This window comes from Leuciscus leuciscus (genome assembly GCF_965113295.1).
Source record: "Leuciscus leuciscus genome assembly, chromosome: 5".
In the NCBI taxonomy this organism is placed as follows: Eukaryota; Metazoa; Chordata; class Actinopteri; order Cypriniformes; family Leuciscidae; genus Leuciscus; species Leuciscus leuciscus.
Window position 1 is genome coordinate 10,158,507 of NC_138729.1, and position 22,764 is coordinate 10,181,270.

Here is a 22,764-nt window from a genome sequence, read left to right on the forward strand (position 1 = left end):
CAGATAGTGTATAGTCTCAAATAGGCCAATAAGCCTACTTTAGCCTACAATCAAATTATCTGCAGTGTAATTTTAATTACCTCGTCCGTCGACTTGATGCTGGTTAATTGCAGTGCTGGTGCAAACATATCCACATTGCTATTATCAGATGCTTTCTTAACTGCCGCTTTCTCACAGCTGTCATTTTTGTTGCGTGATTACTTTGTTGTTGAGAGGAAAGCGCGCGAGCAGTGCAGATGTCTGCCAGCGTGGATGCATGGCGTGAGGAAGCAGTAGCCTATATGCTACAGCCGCAAAGGTATTTCCAACTTCTTTTAACTTCTAAACTAAGCGAAGAACGAAAAAAGAACTTCCATGTGAGAATATCGGGACCTTGAATCACGTTCAACCTCTTCTTGAGTGCGAGCACGAGCACGTTGCTGGCTGCAGTTCACATAACGGCCACTGGAGTCGCTAATAAAAAAGGTTTCTGAATTCTTTCATATTTTATCACGTTTTATCATATTTGCTTAAATAAATATGGTATATGTGCATGAGAGCAGCAGAGAACAATCTTTATCCATATGTTTACAATTGTGAGTTTAATATTTTTTATTATCAGTATAGCATTTATGTCTCTCTGAACACTGCAGATATAGTGTTCATGTATGAGAACAGAACACTGCTAACATAACTTCAGTGCACACGTATTTCTTTGTTTATAAATCGTTATAAAACTTCTTGGATGAACTTGAAAAGTGACCGCATCCTGATGTTTGTATTTACATAATACAACCGAAACGTATGTGCGTTTCAGAATTGCAGGTTATTTCCTCCAGGTCTCTGTTGGGAGGTAATAACCTTGCTCTGTCTCAGATTATAGCTAAGCTGGATGTGAGTTAATGCTGGGACTCAGATACCCGTCCGCATCCTCAGGACATTCTTCAAGGGTAGAGGGAGGAGGATGGAAACGTGTGTTCTGATTATGGATAGAAGTCTGTCAAAGTGTGTTAAAGTCACCATGAAATAAAAATCGACAGTTCTTGTTTCTTAAAGGTGCTCTAAGCGATGTTGGGTGACATCACTTGTTGACGTTCAAAGTATTGTCATACAAAACGGAGGCTAGCTCGACCCTCCCTCCTCCTCATCCCGTCCCCTCCCCCTGCCTTCCGTGCTTTTCCGATGTAAATTCGGGACTTTGCGCGTTCCTTCTTTTTCCCTCTTCTTTGCTAATTGTTCATTGGAACATCGTCTCTTTGGTCGTGTGTCGGCCATATCAAAATTCAAGAGAATATAATTCTAACTTTAGTCGTTGTCGTTGTCTAGGACATCTCTCCTCTAGCTAACTTCCCTCTTCATGCTTCTCTCTCCTCCACTCCCCACACCCCCTTCATGTGCACGCGCACTAACCCCCCAACCCCCACCCCCAAATCATTCTTGTCAGTTATTGGCTGGAACACTGTTATGTTTCATGGTCCAGTCTGGGCCAGTTTGTTTTTCTTGCCGTTTGTGGAGCCTGGGCTGTCTACAGAGACCACGTTTTTTTACAGTGTGTTCAGGGGACAGGCAGCTAGCGGATAGTGAGGAGATGTTTGCTGTATGTGACAAAAAAATGTTCACCTTTAATGGAATATTGCAGTATTTATTATAATATCTGTTCAGCCACATCATTATTTTTTAATTAATGTGCCTGCATAATTTTTAATCAAAATAACTTTTGTAGCAACATCTGTTCTCTTCTCTGATGACATGTTTACTGGCACGAGGGCGGGACAACCTGTCACTCACATGACATCACAACAGTAGCAAATCACAACAATCCCATCAATTCCAGATGGACAAAATCAAGTTCTGGCCGACATTTTTTCTTGTTCGAGAAGCTGTTTCACTCATATATAGGTGTCACAATAAGGAAAGAAAAGACTAGTGGTCTCATTGGTTGATACTGTGACACTCAAACTAATCCTGTGTCTTTTAATTGACATCCTCCAAACACCTGGCATTAAAACGTTGCACAATACTTCCCTCATTGGCCCAATTCCCTTGTTACTACAGTACAGGTTGAATGAAATTAAAGTTGGAAGTTCACGAGGGCACAAATCGTCACCCCACTGTTAGGTCATTGAATGGGCAGATGAAAGGCTCCATGTAGTTTGGAATTTATCCCTGTGTATATTGGGAGTAAAGAGTCTAATCTCATAAGAGGCTCAGCCGCTTGAGGCCGCATGGAGAAGAGGAAGAGAGCGAACAGAAGCATTGTAGTTTTACACTCTGATTGTGTCTGCCGTGTCACACCACTCTCGGGAGAGGAGGGATTTTTCTGTCGGACATGTCACTTGAGGTTGGACGTCCCAATGCATTGAGAATGCAGCGGGTTGAGGAGAATCCTGGAGCTGCTTTCATGGATTTACCAGGATGTTTAGGTTCATGCGCTTGAGTTGTATCTGAGGTTTGTACATGCAAAATGCATTTGAGCAGTTCAAATGCATCACTCAATTTAGATATTCATTAGTCTTTTTTTTAATAACTTTATAATTTTGAGACTTGAACTTTGAGAAAACAAATTCTGAAAGAAAGTGTCTTGGTTATATGCAGACCAGTTTTTAAGTACCACTGAAATGCTATTATAATTATTCTTTTAATATTTTGTTTTTATTTAAATGTGAATTAAAGTTGTATTCATTTTGTTGTGTTTTTATCATTTTTTATATGTATAAATTGCTCATTAATTTTTATTTCAATTAATTGTTTTAGTTATTTTAGTGTATCAATACCAATATATCAACTAAATGGAAATGAGGAATGCTGCCTTGGCAACTATTGAATAAAATACATTTTTTTATATTTTATTTAAAAAAAATAAAATAAAAATATTTCACAGAAATGTATTTTATGGTTATAACTATAACTATAAACCGTAATGCAGACAGGCATTTCAAATATATTCGCTAAACATTTTGTATATCTTATATTTCTATCTATTTTGTCTTATTTAATGTGTAAAACACTGTCAAATTCAAAAATAGAGAAAAAAATGTTCTGAAAGGAAGTGTCTTGATTGGATGCCAGATGAGATACTATTATAGTTCTTATTAATATTTTGAATTAGTTTTTATTTTCATATTTGCAGTTTTCAGTTTAATTTTAATTTTAAAAAGTATATATATATATTTATGTATATAGGCCTAATACATATTATAATATACATTAAAATATATATACATTTATTAATTTCTATTTCAGTTTTAGCTATAGCTATAGTTATAGCCTACATCAAATAAAGCTAAATGAAAGCAAGGAATGCTGTCTTGACAACTCATTGTTATTTAATTTTTTTCGGTTAAGGTTTATTTTATTTCAAGTAACAACGTTTTAGTTAACTATAATAAACCCTATGCAGACAGGAATTTCTAATATTTGCTGACTATCTTATTAATCTTTGTATTTATTTAGTCTTTCCAGTGCAGAGATGGCGTGGTTGATTATTGAGACTAGCTGCAGCCTGATTGGCTGGTTCTTTCTGTACGTGTTGCTGTGTCACTTGAACAGTGTTGGAGATTATGAGTGGAACTGCAGGCTGGTAACTTTGATCCATGGCATCCTGAGTGTCTGTGTGACTGCCTACATTGGCTTCATTGCTGGGCCATGGCCTTTCACACACCCAGGTAGATTGTCCTGTCTTGTTTTGAAACCTTTTTTACTTCAGTATTGTGACGTATTTCCAAATGAAATGAAATATTGAATGAGAAAAAATAGAGGGCTTGATTGCAGCAGCCTATCCTTGGAGGATAAGAATATTCTGTCCAAGCCATCAAACTGACATCATCAGAAGAGGAACATCCTTCCTGAGGGGAAGCAAATGTAAAAAAAAAAAAAAAAAAAAGAAAAAAAAAAGGGGAAGCAAATGTTCAGATTTTAACTAAAGATTACAAACACATTTTCTTTTTCTTTAACTTGCACAGATTATTTGTTCACCACAAGACATGTGGTAACAAAATAAATAGGTTTAGTTTTTATTTCTTGCAGATTTTAACCCTAAAGCATGACTCATATAGTATTGGGTTAAAAGTTTCAAGAGTGTTACCAGTGGTTATGTTTAGGGTTAAGGGTTAGGTCACGTTATATTATATTATATTATATTATATTATATTATATTATATTATATTATATTATATTATATTATATTATATTATATTATATTATATTTAAAGGGGTGGTTGATTATGATTTCACTTTTCTAACTTTAGTTAGTGTGTAATGTTGCTGTTTGAGCATAAACAACATCTGCAAAGTTACAACGCTCAAAGTTCAAAGCAAAGGGAGATATTTGCTTTTAAAGAAATTGCTTTTTAAGGACTACAACAAACGGCTGGTAGAGACTACACGACATTCCTCCCGGGTTAGTGACACCAACTCTAGAATTTACATAAACCCACACCCGGGAACGCGATTTATAGATTATCAAGACAGAATATGCTAATCAATGACTAGAAGATAACTACACATAAGCTACATAAATTCATCAACTAACCATTCAGGAATGTCCTGTTGCTTCTACATGTTGTCACTTCTTCTTGAGTCTCTCCATCTTTGTCTGAATCCGGTTTGAACATAAAAGGCTAAAAGTTGTTGAAATTTTCAGTGCATGTCTGTGTGAGTGCAAGCAGTTGTAGCTCCGCCCTCTGTGCCGGGAGCAGCAGCTCATTTGCATTTAAAGGAACAGACACAAAACAGTGCGTTTTTGCTCACCCTCAAAAAAAGCCTTAAAACAATTTTAACAGGCTATATAAAATATCTGTGGGGTATTACTTCACATACTGGGGACATCAGATATTTATTTTACATCTTGTGAAAAGGGCATTATAATGACCTTTTAAATGACCCTGTAAAGCATGACTTTTGAAATCATTTAAAAATAGTTTTTTAAATCGGACCATTTTACTCAATTTCCACAACTTTTCCATGACATATAAATTGTTTTATTAATTTCGACTACATATTAAGATTTTATTCATTTCCACAACTTTTTCATAACAAATTAAAATATAAATTTCCACAACTTTTGGAACAATGTATTTAATCTTTTGGAACAGTTTATTGAACCTTTAGACAAATTAATATTAATAATATATATATTGTTTTGAAACTGCAGCTTCCTGTATTACATGATATACTCGATCCTACGAATGCAGCAACCAGCACCATTGCTGATCCGCACAGTCAGATCATTTCTCCACATTGTGTCAATTACTGTCTGTCAAGCCTTTAAGAATGAATTAGATGTGACTTCTGACTCTCCTCTTGTTTCCAGGCACTGAAAACACATCTCTCCAGATCCTGGCTCTTGTTCTCAGCTTGGGATACTTCTTCTTCGACATGGCTTGGTGTGTGCATTTCCGCACCGAGGGTCCGGTGATGTTGGCCCACCACACCATGAGCATCTTTGGAATCCTGCTGGCGCTGGGACTCGGCGAGTCGGGCATCGAGACCTGCGCTGTCCTCTTCGGCAGTGAGATCACCAACCCGCTCCTGCAGGCCCGCTGGTTCCTCAAGCGCATGGGCCGCTATGACAGTTTAGCTGGAGATGTGGTGGACCTGCTCTTCATTCTTCTGTTTGCCTCTGTGAGGATCGGGGTTGGGAGCAGAATGCTGTACTGTGAATTAACCTCTCCAAAGCCATTGTTTATAGTGAAAGTTTGTGGGGTGGCTATTTACACTCTCTCCTGGATCTTCATGGTGGACATTGCACGTTTTGCCTGCAGGAAAACTCGCACCAAATACAGGCGATGGAAGGAACGGTACAAGCTGGATGATTCTAATGGACATGCTGTTAAAGTGAAATAGACCATGGGTAGAATATGGGCAACCAAATTGTTGATGGACCCCATTGACTTCCATAGTATAAAAAAAAAATACTATGGAAATCTTCTTTTGTGAAGAAATTCATACAGGTTTGGAACAACTTGAGGGTGAGTAAATGATAACAGAATTACAATTTTGGGGTGACTTATCGCTTTAACTTAACATGGTTTCTACACCTTTTCACTCATTAATTTCTATTAATTTTACTGGATACATTTACATAAAAGTTTAAAGATTTAAAACATCTCAAAATGTATATTAATTAAGGCTATCTCCAATTCCTGACTTTCCCAAATTGTATTATTTACTTACCACACTTTTTTTCTATTTTTTTCTATGACATTAGGATTTTATTCATTTCTACCACATCTTCCACAACTTTTCCATGATGTATTAAGATAATCATTTTCAGGACTTTTTCTTGTTAATTAAGATTGTATACATTTTCATGAATTTTCTGACATATTAAGATATTCATTACTTTCCAAAACTTTTGCATAACATATTAAAATGTAAATTTTCATGACTTTTCCATAAAATATTAATACATTATAATTTTCCTTGACATATTAAGACTATTTATTTCCTCAACTTTTGCAAGACATTTTAATTTTAATAACTTTTTTCATGACCTATTAAAATCTTATTCATTTCCATTGCTTTCTGTAACATATTACTATTTTCCTTGACATATTAAGATTTGATTCATTTACACAACTTTTAATGGCATATTAAGATATTAATTCATTTTCATATTAAGACTTACAATTTCATGACTTTTCTGTGACATATTACGATTTGATTAATTTCCATTACTTTTCCGTAACATATTAATATATTTTATTAATTTCTGTGACATATTAAGGTTTTAGTCATTTTGATTACTTTTCCATGACATATTCATGCATATTAATGACATTACAAGGACTAGAAAACAACTTTAAAAATCCCGCATAAATGTGAATTTTAATGACTGAGTGAACTGTGTGTTACGAACTCCAAACCAAAGTGCTCAAAAACACAACTACACATTAACACAATGTGCAATCAAACAGAAAAGTACAATGACAATGAGAGTGCACTCATGTTTCACATCTGCTATTGCTATTGAGCCTGTGAACGAGAGAAGGTTTTCTTATGCAAACCCGCTCCACACTCTCTTCCCAGATAGTAATTGGTTTTACAGGTTTAATGACACAACTTAAATTCACCACTAACCTCTTGGTCTTGTGGATTTTCAAATGGTTTCTTGTCACACTGCAAAACCACCAACTTCCTTTAGGATTCATATCTGTATATTCTTAAAGCTAAAGTTATGAGTTATGGTCATTTAATTTAAAAAGAAAAGACTTAAGCATCTTTTCTGTGATCTGTTTGGACAGGTATTTCTCTCTTTTATATAGACACTAAACAAGAGACAGGAAAATATATGTATGTTAGGCCATTTTATCCCAACCACAGAAGAATCTTGAAATGTTAAAAATGGCAAACTATATTGATAATGCAAGAGGCCTGTTTTGAACGTAACATGTAGGCCTAGATTTTTTAGTATGAGTCCACATAAATAAAGCCTCTCAACTACAACCTACAACTTTCACAATAAAGATTTCACAACTGCATTTTTCCCCCATTTGTTTTATTTTATTATAATTTTATTTTAATTTTCTTGTGACAGATGAGAAAACCCTGCCAATATCAGTATCCCTGTTCACACATGAGCTAAATTATTTACAGATTATTGTTAAATGTTACTGTGGGATCAGAAACACTGGAAATATATCTATTCATTGATATATGTTCACAGATATCTATTCATTGTTTAAAACTTTTGAACCGCTAGGTGGCGCAAAAGATTGAAATATGCTCCTTATTACTGTTTAACAATAAATCACAGCTCTATTGTATCAGTGTCTTTCATTCCAAGTCAATTATTTCTGTTTTATTTTCTCCTTATTTGGTATTTTATAGATTATAACTTACACATCAGCTCTAGGCTTATTTGTTTAACACAACATGACCATGAATAAAAGCCAGGTTCTTTTTTTGTTGTTGTTATTGAATATTACAATACAATTATATGATGAATATGAATGTATATGAAAGTTACACATGTTTAATTGATTTCAGCATTAATTTAACTATGGATATGCTTCTTTCGAATATGTTTCATTAACATAGTGACTTTGTTTATTCTTTGCAGTTTCTGGCTAATCTGTAAACCATCTAACCTGTTTTATTGGTTTAAGTGAGTGAGTAATGTTCTTAATTTGCCACTGACAACAACTAGTAGGCTAGTCTACAACACTTGGGAGGCGATATTGCTGTTTGCGGAAGGATACGCAAAAGGAGGTGAAGCGTCGCAGGCTCGCAGCAGGCGTAGGAATCCGGGATGTGATTTTACTGAAAGTCAGGAATTATCTGGATTTTTGTGATTTTTTTCTTAATCGTTTTTAATCTTCGTACAGCGCGAAACTGACACATGTGACAACACATATGCGTGTGTTTTCGTCATTTGCGTTTGTATAGAGACTGAATTCTTGGTGCACAGATTCTGGTGGAAAAAGAACGGCTAAAAACTACTGAATTTTGGAAAACATGGAGACAAGAAGGGAAGGACCCGACTAAACCAAAGTTTCCAAACAAATTATTCCGGGAAAAGAGGGAATCCGTTCGCGAGAGGAAAATATGTGTAGCACATCCGTCACGTGTGGATTGTATTTTATTGCCGCTTTGAAACGAAGCTTCTTTGAGCAGAATTCCTGAACTGGGAACTATACCGCTGCTCCTAGCACAAACATCAAACGATTTGTAAAGTTTTCTCCCGATTTTGTAGTGGAAAATGTGGGAATTCTGGAAGTTGGACTAGGTAGGAGAGGAATTACGATGAAAGGCTGAACCGTGTGGCTGTTTAATCCATCGTTTGAGTGAATTTCCCCAGATTTCCACACATTGGAGTGGACAGGAAGGATACATACATTCTTATGGAGAAAAAGTCCATTCAGCGTGTAAGGGGCCTAAAAAGGATGTATATTTAGTTTACAAACTGACTTTACAGTGGCAATACAGTATACTGCAAACTTAGTTGTTTTTTTTACAGTACAGAAAATTCGCTTATGGGATTCGGTTCTGTTTAGGAATGCCGATTTGGAAGTATGTCGTGTTGGAATTGATAGAAAACCGCCGAGACGTACGAAGTAACAATTGGGACTGTAAAACGAGCCAAGAGCTTTTGGACTGACGTGAAATGCGACCGGACAGTCTCTTTCATTCGTAAGGCAACATTTTAACAAAAGATTGTTTATCTGAGTTTACTTCCAGTCGTGGTTTGGGATTGACAAAGGCGACTGTATCCAGACAGAGGCGAGGGGGAAGCCTGTCGGGCTGTGTGGTGGCATTTTGGCTGGGAAAATGATGAAGCGTCTCAGACAGACAGAAAGAGTTTTCCTCCATTGATCATCTGTGTTTGCTTTTAGCATCGATTTCCTTTACTAACTCTTTGATATCTGTAGAGCTACAGTCAAATGACACAGCATAGTAAAACCAACACAGTCAAACCGTGGAAATATAAAACATAAGCTTGTATCTCTCTTCCATTCAAGAGGAGACATTCCCGAAAACATCAAGACGGAACTGTCAAAATTCAAAAGTGCCACTCGGCTGTTGTTGATGTTTTTGTTTATATTTTCTTTCGAATACAAAGGTGTTTTACCATGGTAAAATGCTAATTGGATAAGAGCTGAAGAAAATCAAGAAAGGAAAGCCCAATGAGCGGCACACAGTCCACGCTTGCTGAGAGGTAAATGATGACATAATATTTACATGATTGTGTTTATGATAATGATAGTGACCTGTCTTAGGTTTATGACACTGTTTATACATATCCAAAACACTATATTGTTGATGTTGAGATGAATCTGGCAGCCTTCAACAAAATGCTACTTGTGGGAATACATAATAAATTACAAGTGTTTGGATGTTTACCTTAGTAATACCATGGGTTTCTTATATATACTCTCGGGATACTATGTACAAACTTTGGTATTCATATAATTGTCATTAGCTACCATGGTTTATTAGCAAATTACCATGGTGTAACTGTACCTTGGGTGTTGTTTTAAAGGGATAGTTCACCCAAAAATGAAAATTTTGTCATTACTTACTCACCCTCAAGTTTTTCCAAACCTGCATGAGTTTCATCCTTCTGTTGAACACAAAACAATATTTTGAAGAATGTTGTAACCAGACATCAATTGACTTCCATAGTAGAAAAAAATAAAAATACTATGGAAGTTAATGGGTGCCGTCAACTGTCTGGTTACCAACATTTTTCAAAATATCTTCTTTTGTGTTCAACAGAAGAAACTCATTCAGGTTTAGAACAATTATGTTGGTGTGTAGATGATTAATTGTTTTTTATTTTGGGGGGAACTATCTCTTTAAGAGCTCAACTATACACAGAAATGTACTATTTTTGGTACCATGGTATTCTTCTAAATACCTTTGAGTACTATATAAATACCATCACATGAATATGCTAATCATTTAATATCAATACACCTCAACGTACCCCACCCTGGTACTGCCATGGCACTTTTTATGTAAGGCGAGTTAGTCACCTGTTGAAATGGGTGAGTATAAAATCTGAAGTTGTATCCCCATACAAAACCCAAACCTAAGTCTATGTTCAGTGTTTAAGATCTCTTTATGATCTAAAACTAATAATCTTAAAAAGCATGATGGGTAACATTGTCACAAGTGCGATGATCCAGTTTTTGGTTGAAGTTGTTCTCCCGGATGTTGTATGTGTGAGACGTGCAGTCAAACCTGTTTCTCTCAAAATTGTCAAGTTGATAAGAAAACTGGTGACCTTATGACCTTGCAGCTCAAATTTACTTGATCTTTTTCCAGAGAAACTTTCTAAGCAAAAACACTTTGGAACCACTAATTTATTGTGACAGTGTGTGGTTTGTGTGTTTGTATATTGTTTTGGTAGTGCACTAGTCACTCAGAATGACCCAGAGAACTGTGAGTGATGGAAAGATCTGAATTGGATCTTTGAATCTCGATCAGTAAAATGAACAAATCTTTATTCCAGTAATTTTGTTCATTTGAGCAGAACTAAATTAAATGTTACATTTTCAATAGCCAGATTCTTTTCTGCAAACTTTGATCATATCCCGAAAAATGAGAAATTATGATAAAGAGAAATTATTAATTTGGGGTCTTCTGGTCCGAGTCACTCATTCTTTTGTCACATGACAGATGCATATGCTAGTACAAGAAACAGAATTGATTTGGCCTAATTCACCTTTTGAGTCTGGTTCGAGTCGTTCCTTGGCACGTGAGAGGAATGGAAATGAACTAATTGTTCATGATCGACCCATCACTATACCTGCGAGCCCACGGCTTGTGACAGGAAGCACTTAAGATGTGCTGTCATCTCACTGTGTTCTGCTAATGCTGCTCTTAAGACTCGGTGTGTCTCTTGTTGTGGTTTTACACCTTTTGAGTTGTTACCTGTGCTTGCTCGTGCTCAACCAGTCACACACATTTTAGAGAACAAAACTCAGAAGATACTGAGTGCAAATGTGTTGTCATCTTATCTGTGTGCAGAGTTGTGCCTTGGTGCATGTTGTGTGACATCTGTGTTTTGACACCTATGCTTTTTTAAAAATGATATCCATCTTGCAAATTGCGTGAGTACAAATGTAGTGCACAGTAGGGTCTAGCTGCTTTTGTAAGGTGATGTTCTATGATAGTCATCAGGAAAAACTGGTCGTTTCCTCAAAGGCAAGAACAGGGCTCCTGCTTTCAGTAAACATTACCATCTACTATCAGGATTTCACAGTTTGACATTTGCTTTATTGCATATTTGAGACGTATTTATTTTTGAAAAGGAAAGGTCAGATAAGCGTCTGTGTTGCATGTGTTAAGAAAAAAAAAAAGCTTCTTTTAAAGGGTTAGTTTACTGTTAGTTTGTTAGTTAGGTTTCGTTCATCTTCGGAACACAAATGAAGATTTTTTTGATGAAATCTTCCGCTTTCTGTTCCTCTATTGACAGTCTGCGCAACTACCACTTTGACGCTTTAAAAAGTTCATAAATAGATTGTAAAACTAATCATATGAATTGAGCGGTTTAGTCCAAATTTTCTGAAGAGACATGATCGCTTAATATTATGAACAGATTGAATTCAGACTTTTATTCACATTATAAACATTAATCAATGAACATTTAATTAATATGTGAAGCCTAAATTCAATATTTTCATCAGCCTAAAGCCATCGTGTCTCTTCAGAGAAAAATGGACTAAACCACTCAAATTCATATGGATTAGTTTTACATATTAGATTTGTGGTAGTTGCGTAGCTGTCAAAAGAGGGACATAAAGCTCTCAGATTTCATCAAAAAGATGAACAAAAGTCTTGCGGGTTTGGAACGACATTAGGGTGAGTAATTAATGACAGAATTTTAGGGGTGAACCTTTTACGCAACATTTGTTGCCACTGAATCTTTGTATTATATTTTCTGTAGTATTGTAAATTGAACTGGCACAAGTTCAGATTCACAAATTGAGTCTCTTAAAATGGGGGTGTGGTTTCAATTCCATTATCGAATTATTCATTGATCAATGTTTTTTGTTATTTCCTTATAGTGGAGTCCTAAAAAATAAAAAATAATACAAATTATATATATATATATATATATATATATATATATATATATATAATTATAAAAAAAATTATAAAATAATTTAAGTATTACATAAATTGATGTTGATCTGTTTTATTATAAAAGCTTTATGCATAGCATAGCACCTTATTGGAATCGAAATTAGGAATCGATAAGAATAGGAATCAATAAGAATTGGAATCGATAAGCGGAATCGGAATCATAAAAAATTCACGCGATACCCAACCCTAATCTAGGATGCCTAAATGCTTTTCTACAAAACTCCATTATGTTGTTTTTGTTTGTGATGATCTGTTTTCAACATAAGCAATGTTACTTAAAGGGATACTCCACCGTTTTTTCATATTAAACTGTTATTGCCTTAACTAAGACGAGTTGATACATACCTCTCTCATCTCAGTGCATGCACTCAATCGCTCTGGCGCACGGTGACACTTTGAAAGCACTTAGCTTACCCCAGTAAGTTATATTCAATGGTATCTAACAGCAATGAATTTAGAAGTGACCAAACACATTAACGTTTTCCCTATTTAAAAACAGTTACACGAGTAGTTATACGACCAAGTATGGTGACACAAAATAAAACGTGGCGCTTTTCTAAGCGGGTTAAAAAGGATAACTATAATGTATGGCGGAATAGCACTTTTGGGAGTAATTCGACTCGGCGCAGTAAAAAGTCACGCCTGATCCTCTTCCTCTCACTTCTGTCAATAGTGGGAAGAGGATCAGGCGTGACTTTTTACTGCGGCGAGTCGAATTACTCCCGAAAGTGCTATTCCGCCATACATTTATAGTTATCCTTTTTAACCCGCTTAGAAAAGCGCCACATTTTATTTTGTGTAACCATACTTACAAGAAACAAACAAAGTATAACTACTCGTGTAACTGGTTTTAAATAGGGAAAACGTTGATGTGTTTGGTCACTTCTAAATTCATTGCTGTTAGATACCATTGAATATACTGGGCTAAGCTAAGTGCTATCAAAGTGTCACCGCGCACCAGAGTGATTGAGTGCATGCACTGAGATGAGAGAGGTATGTATCAACTCGTCTTAGTTAAGGGAATAACATAGTTTAATATGAAAAAACGGTGGAGTATCCCTTTAAGCACAAAATCAGCATATTACAATGATTTCTGAAGGATCATGTGCCATTAAGGACTGGAGTAATGGATGCTGAAAATTCAGCTTTGCATCACAGGAATATTTAATCAATTTAAAATATACTAATAGAAAACCATTTTAAGATATTTCATACTATTACTGATTTAACTGTATTGTAAATACACATAAAAGGTGGTGTATAGTGTGTATATATTACGTTGTATAAATACGATGACCAAACCTATACATAATGGACAGACAGTGACTTGGATGTTGTCTCAATGGCTTTTATTTGCTGCATTTGTGGACTGTTTTTCTTCGCTGGGCGGCTGGAGATTTGGCAGTGAGTTCAGAGGGCATGTTGGCATTTTTAGTGGAGAGTTATTCTTCCGGCTGTATTCTAGTTTCTCCAGGCTCTTTGAAGACGTCTCACCAAAGCAGAGCTCCGCTCACCTCTCATCATTTGTCTGAATAACTGTCTGGCAGTAGCGAGTGAGTCAGAAGCCTTGTTCTTCTAGAAAGCTTTTGTACGTCACCACACACCACTTTAATCTCAAGGCTTCACAAAAGCTTTTTGTGTTTTTAAAAATAGTGCAGATGTGAGAAGGCAACTCAAGTTATGTATCTGTTGGGTTTCATAGTAACACAACAGCTGTGTCCGAAACATAAGGCCACTGCCTTGATGACTTCACAGGTGGTGTTTTTGTGCGAAAACACATGTCTAATGATCTAGAACAAATTAATATAAAGAATTAGTCATATCCAAGACTATAATACTTATTTCTCACTAGAAATCGTGAAAAAAAGAAAACTTTTCCATTTACCTTTTTATTATAGCATTTTCCTTGTGCCTTGGTATGGTCTTAATTTTGTTTACTGGCTATGAAGACAGAATTTTTCAGGTTTTGGACAGCCAATTATGGGTGACATTATAGCATAACGACGCTTCGTACAGTATGCTTGTTTGATGGGGACATAGTTTTTTATAACTTGTGAAATTCAGATGTTTACAGTATTCTGTATAGTAACATCAACTTAATAATATACAAAACATTATTTACAATGCAAACATGATGAGCTTGAGTCCTCATAACCTCAGGCTCCCAGATAGTTATAGCTGAAATGATATATCTAACTAACATCAACTAAATGGACACCAAAAAAATGTTGTGTTCTTATCTGACTTCATGTGGCAAGAATCATTGCATTGAATGTTTGCTGAAGGCTGTATCGTGCAGCTTGCTCTTTGTCACAGCATTTCGCTGATCTGTGGTCTTTTTTTTTTTTTTTTTAAACCCCCGAGGCCCTCTCGGGAAGTGGTGACATCACTAATAAACAATGTCTGTCAACTGGGCCAGGCCACAAGCTCTTCCTGACAGAGCTGCCAGCCACCAGAAGTGCATCATGGGAAGAAATTGAGTTGCTTTGTTACTTTATTTGTCACATGAACATTCTGTATGGATTCAGATAAGAGAACCATATAGGCAGTGGCAGTTTTAAATGGCTTATTGGCTGGCGGAGTGTTGTTTTTATGTTTTATGTTTATAAATTGTTTAAAGAAAATGCAAAAAAAGTTAAAGCTGTATGTAAAATAATTTAGTTATATGATCTATATCTATAAACAATTTTGTCTTTTAATAAAGAGACAATGAGTCTCATTACTAATAATTGCGTAGATTATTTCGTATTTGTACGCACAGGAGAATCTCCGCCTAATTCACAACATGTTCGTAGGCACATGATTTTGTTCTTAACGTGGTTCTGATGTTGGTGAATTTGGAATATTCGAAATGAGCGGTCACGTGCACAAGGTTAGTCATTTGCATAAAACACCCACAAACCATCTCCATATAAGGGCTTTCTGCACACGATTTCCTTACAGCCTTTCGTCACTCTCGTCAAACTTGCCGCTGTATTCAGACGCGCTCTCGCCCAATCCTTGAGCAAGTGTGCCATTCTCACCAGTTCTCACAATAAACCCCTTTTTATACAGACCCAGATTACAGACCTCTCATTAGCCAGCTGTACATGCGCGTATATCTGTGTTGTTCAGAGAAACCTCGCAGCTGAAGGTTTAACGCCGCTTTAACTTGATATGATGGAATATATTTAAGATTAAATTAAATTGTAATATTTAATAATTTTATTATATAAGGTTATATATGGATGATATAATACAATGAATGCAACATACTTCAATGTAATTATAGTCATTTTAGGATGAAATATAACTTCTTAACACGATTATAAGGCCGTACAGAGTAAGTGCTTTTTGCGTTTTATGGTTTCAGTTGTTCCTATATTTTTTTTGTAAATTTTTAATTAGAATAACATTTTTGATGAGTCATGATTTGTTCTTAAAATCGTTCTTACGGCATACTCATGCTTAGTGAATGAGACCCATTATTACTATTTTTTACTATATATTTTGTTCAAAATATTGGCATTACTTTTACCATAAATAAGGCCAAGAGGGAGATTTAGCTTTTAAATGCCTTTGAATGTTGAGGCTGTTTAATGTGCTCCTTGTGGCAATATAGATATTGGATTCATTCATTTATGATTAACTTCTGGTCTGAACAGGCCAATAAAACTGCTACATTAATCAAGTTAGATGTGTCAAGAACGAAAGTCTTATGGGTTTGGAACGACATAAGATGGGAGTAATTTTTGGGTGAACTAACCCTTTAAACAGTGGGGTGTTGTTTAATCAGGAAAAGAGGTTTTAACTAAACCCAATTAACAATACTTTTGCTTGATAACCCCTTTTTTTCCACTAATAAACAACATTATATGCATTTAAATTAACTTTAATTGATTGCATACATTTGCACATTTAAAACTCAAATGTTTTTATTCAAATTTAATTTAATTTTTTTTTAGAAATTAATTTGAGAATAGATTCAATAGTAGTAATATATATTTAAAAAAATAATATTGTCACATGACATTCTTGTACAAGACCTACAGGATTATGATCCTCACAAACCTGAATTTGACCCAGTATTTTAGCTTTTGACTGTCTGTTCTGATCTTTATCAGATAAGTCTAAGTTGTGACCAATACAACATTTTGGAAAAATAAATTGGAGGGCAGCCATGTTTAGCTATGATTGTGAAAGATCCTCAGCACATGACATAGGATTTTGGGAAAGATACCATCAGGAACATCCTGCTACGATGACAGGTGTTTGCTCCATATAAAGTCACATTGATTTGACACCAATCTTGCATGTCTGCTGGTACTGTACCTAGTGTCTGACAAATCAGTTTCAGTTTTAGACCTGTTTATGTGACATCTTCCAACCAAACAGATCGATTTGACAGATTACAGGGAGTGTTTTGTGAACTGAAACTGGTTCATCCTAAGGAGGGCTCAATTATTTTATAGTTTTATGGATTAAAAATGGCAGTGAATGGAGAAGATGTATTGAGCAGGGTGAACTGCTCAGATTTTCCCAGCTATGCTGGTTTTGTTGGTGGAAGGCAGGCTTTGCTCTGTTTGGTCAGCTGATGGTCAGCAGCCCTTGTCAGCATTTTATGTGCCGCTCTCATTGGCTGTGCAAAAAAAATGCGTGCGAGCGTGTTTGTGTTTGTCTGTGAGAGATTGAGAAATTTTTGAAAAAACAGATGTGCTGAATATTGCCGTAATTTTTAAATACCATGAGATCATCTTTTTAATTTTTCTTGTTCAGGCACAGACATGAGTTATAGAGCTCTTGCTTGCTGTTTTTGATCTTATCTATTCTTCCACATTTATTCAAGCTTTTATTTGCAATGATCTAAGGTTACAACCATTTATGCAATAGCCAATCAGAAACCTTAATGCCATTTTTATAAATGGGACCCAACTTTGGATGTGTTGTTCAGTATGGAAAACTAGTATACACTGCTCACTGCTTAGTGCTTACCAGTTAAGTGCAAACTCAGCCAATTTCATTGGTCAACTCAAACACGTGGTAGGCAAATAGCACTGTGATTGACATTAGGGCTGCTCAATTATGGCAAAAATCATAATCATGATTATTTTGCTCAATATTGAAATCACAATTATTAACATGATTATTGGTGGGTGATATGATCAAAGTCTTATTCTGTTGATATGATATGAGTAATTTTAAATGTCAGTGAAATTTCACAATTATTATTCACAACGTCTGCGCAGCAAAAACTAGAGGTGTAACGATACCCTCATGTCATGATTCGATACATATCACGATACTGAACTCACGATACGATATTATTGCGATACTCCAAGACATGGGAAAACGTTAACATGGTGACTTGGGGCTGATAAATGCACAGGTCAACGATGACACCAGACTAAAAATATTCATGATTCTGAAGCTGAAAATACAGATTTTTTTAAGACGAATATGCTTGCACTCTGTCTCTGACTAGATATTTAAAATAATGTAGACCACTTTTTACTGGTAACATAAGACATTTAACATTATCAGGACCCACAAATATCCCCCCATTGCATTATTATACATGTAATATATTCAAAATTATAGTAGTTTAATGTAGTACTGACACTACACTCTGTAAACTTAAAAAAAAATTCTCACACAGTAATTTTTATTTTGGGTGAACTAGACACAATATATATTGTCACTATCCACAATACATATTGTTGTATTTATGTATTGCAATATATTGTGACACCCATAGAAAAAACTAATACTAGGTTAATTAATGAAAGTAAAAGTCCTCAAAACAGTAGGCAAAACAGAAGACAAGTAAAGAGTCAGTAATACAATTAAGAACAAAGAAACTAAATTACAAACAAAACCGACAAAAAATACAACCTAAATAAACAGTGCTTTAGGTTTTCAGAAAGATGTACTAACTGTGGTACTCAGCTAAGTAAAAGCCTACAACAGAAATTGAATAAAGTAATCAAATCGTATATGAAACAGTATGCGTCATGCAATGAACAGTAGTATGCTACCAGTTTTCATCTTGGAAACAAAGTGTTATTTGTCTTTTTTTTTTTTTAATTGTTTTGAAATTTTTATCAAATAATGAGTCAGTTTATGATAGGTTAATCTGAGTGCATTGAATTGTGGGATACAACATTTTATTGCTGAAAATACAGAATTCTGTACGGCACCGCTGTGCACAATATACTGCAGAAATATTAATAGTATGGTATTCTGAATATAGCTGTTTCATCAGTGTATTGGAGGAGATAGCACTACCTGTAAGTAATGAGTACCCCAGCTGGGACTGTGTATGACCACATAAATGTAGACCTACATTCTTGAATATTTCACCTTCAGTAAATACAAATGACATGAGAAAGGATGAGTAATGTATGAGCAGTTCCACATGGTATTTTTGGCCCATTTAATTAAATACCCCTTCTTAGTGTGTCTGACATGTCTCAGCTTGCTGAGTAGATAGAAACCTGTACTAATCGTGGCCGACACCCCAGCGAGCCAGACACTGGAAGACAAGAGTTCACTCACAAATGCTTTTTCTTTTTCTTTTTTTTTAATTAAGAAAAAAAAGCTTTTCAATGTACGATTGAGTAAACATGGGCTGTTGGAAAGAACTGGGGGAAATTAGAGAAATCTCACTCTCAATCTCTCACTTTCACTCTGGTCATAGTGAATCATGGTACAGAAGTAGAAGAGGGGGGCGGAGCTTGAATACTCCAGGAAGAGACACATTGTCATGGCTTTAAAAGTTGTGTGATTTATATTATATTAAACTATATTAGACTATATTAAATCCAGGGATTTCTGATAAATGTCACAGCTCTTGAGTATTTATGTGTGATCAGTACTTTTCTCTGTTCTTGCAAAGCATTACTGTGATTTAAAGCCTGGTCACACCAAGGATGATAACTATAACAATAAAGATATAGTTTTAAAAACACCACAACTGTAACAATAATGGCATAACAAACATTGAAACGGCGCACAAAGATTTCACAACATTCCTTTACAGTCGTGTTTTTATTATAATTTGATGTAGCCTATATGACAAATTTGTGCTGCAGATGTTGCATTTAACTTCTCTTCCTTTTTGAAGTGATTCCAATCATATTTCAAGCAATTCAAAACCATTATGGCGAACAGCGCGCATCTGAAGTGTCTCAGCTGATGAAAATAATCCATTACCTATCGGCTTTAATATATCAGACTAAGTTTCTTATCGGATCGATAACAATAGCATTAAAAATAGTGGTCGAAGTGAGTGAATGCGAACAGAAGATCAGCTTTGGTCTGCCATTCGACCACCCTTCTCCAGATATCCGCATCGGCCATCAAAAAAAAATATCGGTCGACCACTAATTAAAAAGTACCATTTATCGTCCGATATCGATATGATGACCGATATATCGTGCATCCCTAATCTCAGTGTAATTAACATGGGTTTAATAATTAAAGTCGTAGGCCTGTTTAAATAGAAAGGACTGTAGGATGTTGAGCTCTTAAATGGCTTCGCTGCCTACAGTTCCCACAGGAAGTGTGGCTGGGGAGAGAGAGTGAACGAGAGAGACAGGGACGGGGTTATAGACCCGTGTTGAAAAAGTAGGAAGTGGCTGTGGGAGCCAGTCTGCTTTTGGAGGCTGGAGATATTGGGGCCAGAACAGCACACAGAGTCCTCGTGCTACACACACGTGACAGGCCCTTTGACTCTCCCAGCTGCGTCACCTTGGAAACTGCAAGTAATGTTGCTGCAGCTTTCCCAGTCTCCTTTGCCAGACGAGCTGTTAGGAAAGAAATTGACCTCCTCAGATCCAACCTTTTGCCATGCTGACTGCCATCTATACAGCTCGACAACCTGCTGACATACTACAGTCCTCGGGATGAGGTGATTGTTGAAGTTTACTGCTGATCTGTGATCAGCTACACTTGGTCTTTGAGCTTTATAGTGAGGGTTGGGATGGAAAAAGATCACTGCAAGACCACTTTTTTTTTTACATGCACTCAAGCATTATCTTTATTTGTTCTCTTTGCTAATTTATTTTCAATGATAATTCTTTGCATCATCTTTGCCTGTCATGCTTCAACTTTGTCTCATAATTGTGGTTTTCCCTCATGCCAGACGTGTGAAAGTTTAGTTACATCAGTCTTGTCAAAGCATAGACAGCAGTGTGTGTCTTTTATAACAGATTGTGCATGTGCAAAAAAATGACAGAAAATTGAGCTTACGAGAAATGAGATTTAAATTGCCACTTTTTTTCGTTAGAAGCATCAGCCTCTGAGCCAGAGGATTTACGGATTGGCAAAGGTCATCCATGTTGTATGAGACCAAAGTGCAGACCAAAGCCAAGAGACTTTAGAGCCTCAAAATGCCACTATGAAGCCAAAATGAGTCATTACACTGACTGACTGCATTATGCCGTTTTAGCTGTAATTTAATAGTTGAGGCCAAAACCTCAGTTTTCTTGTTACCTAAGAGTTGAAGATCTCTGGTGAACACATGGTCCTAAAATGGTCCTTTCTCAAAGCAAAATATAGCCTAGTTTCTTATTTTTTTACTTTTGATTTTGAGGTAAAATGAGTTTTAAGCGGCCAGTTATACAGACAATATAGAGGGGCAGTTGGTCCGTTTTCCACTTGAAGTGAACCAGCTGCTTGGTTTTTGCAATCTATAGTAATCTATACTCTCACTCCTGCCTCACTCCCTTACTACGTATACCCCACAATCGCAGAGTTATTAAAGAATCTGATAGAATCGTCAAGCCAAACAGGGGTCGACCAGATATGCCTGACTGTACTTTTCTACTGTCATAATGTTTGAGTTCAGTGACATTAGCTGTTGTTAACAGTGGGGTGCTTTGGTTTCTGGACCCAATATGTTGTTTTCCAGAGTACAAGGACTGTTTCCAGGAAGGGACTAATGGTAACAGGTGCCTCTCAGTTCCCTCTGAACCTGGTCTGCTGTGACGTTCAGCTTGAACTGAGTTGTCAGGATTGCCAGTGCCTGTTGAGGTGTGAAAGTGTGACAGGTGCAGGGTTGTGAGTGAGACTGGTTGTTTCTTACTAGCTGAAGGCTCAGAGGGAATGGAGGCAAAAGGTATTTAGAGCTGTGAGGTCTCGGGGAGCCAGTGTCCATAGGTGGTTGGATGTTGAACCACAGAGGACCTTAAATCCATCCTGTTAAAGAACTGGTTCTGCTTGTTGGCCATCTCCATATTCTCCTGTGTTACTCCCACCAAAACTGTCCTCCACCTTATTGTCCTGCATCTGCACTCCACCTTTCTCCTGTAGGAGTCCCTGCTCTTTCTCAACTTCGGTTTAAATTTTCTTTATATGCATTCATCCCCTCCCTATCCCCCTTCTTTAAGGGTCATTTGTATGACCAGGGTATGTTGTTGGTGAAGCTGCATACTTCACCGGTGGAGAAGGTGTTGTCAACACAGATGTTAATGTTACTGTTAGTAACACTGTCCACCATGCCATCAATCAGGCAGGTTACCAGAAGGTTGCTGGTTCAATCCCCACTAAAATGATTACCACTGTGCCCTTGAGTGAGGCCCTTCAGGTTTCTCCAGACAGGTTGTCACTGTAATAAGTTCACATTGCTGCTACATACAGACATTACATGATAGACGGTTCATGGTTTCACAGACAGAAAAACTGGTTTCACAGACAGAAAAATGTTGTGCTTTTGTGCATTTTGGAGGTGTTGACGTATATATAATTTTAGGTGCACCTGATCGTGTTGACAGCAGTTGCTGCATTCTAAAACCATTGTGCGTTGTACATCATGCAGGTAATTACCTTAGAAATGTGAACCATTTTAATGGACTTAGTTCAGAGGTAGATTTCATATTTCATTTGACGTGAATGAAAACACAACATGGACTAAGAGTCGGTTTAATGTGTTGCATTGTTCTGTACCTTAGTTTCAGTAGTCTCAGCCTCAGACATCACGCCCACGGACTGTTGGCTGAACGTCTGATGCATATGACACACTTATCTGGAAACACTTCAGGAGTTTCGAAGTCGCAATCTGACTGGTTGAATTCTACAGGATGTCCATGAGACGTTGTGTTGCGTTCCAAAGTCCGTCTGGAAACTAATTTCGTGACACCAAACTCCCTCATGGAAGAAGAACGCAGTAGTGTTTACAACTGTGACAATGAGCGCTTACCAGGATCAACTAAG

The 22,764-nt window shown here is 36.4% G+C and overlaps 2 protein-coding genes across 3 annotated transcripts in view; both read left to right on the plus strand.

Moving 5' to 3' along the window:
* Positions 1-3,448: 3,448 nt before the first annotated feature.
* tlcd5b (TLC domain containing 5b) lies at positions 3,449-5,823 on the plus strand (the record flags this gene model as incomplete). The annotated part of the gene is made up of 2 exons (XM_082171685.1): positions 3,449-3,644; positions 5,291-5,823. 2 exons carry the CDS (start codon positions 3,449-3,451, stop codon positions 5,821-5,823), a joined length of 729 nt encoding a protein of 242 aa, XP_082027811.1.
* A 2,344-nt stretch (positions 5,824-8,167) lies between these two features.
* Positions 8,168-22,764, plus strand: part of arhgef12b (Rho guanine nucleotide exchange factor (GEF) 12b) — a 75,381-nt gene continuing 60,784 nt past the window's right edge. For both annotated transcript variants that reach the window (XM_082170080.1, XM_082170081.1), the window contains exon 1: positions 8,168-9,637. In XM_082170080.1, coding sequence (XP_082026206.1) covers positions 9,606-9,637 — 32 coding nt within the window. In that variant the 5' untranslated portion in view covers positions 8,168-9,605. The remainder of the gene's footprint in view (positions 9,638-22,764) is intronic.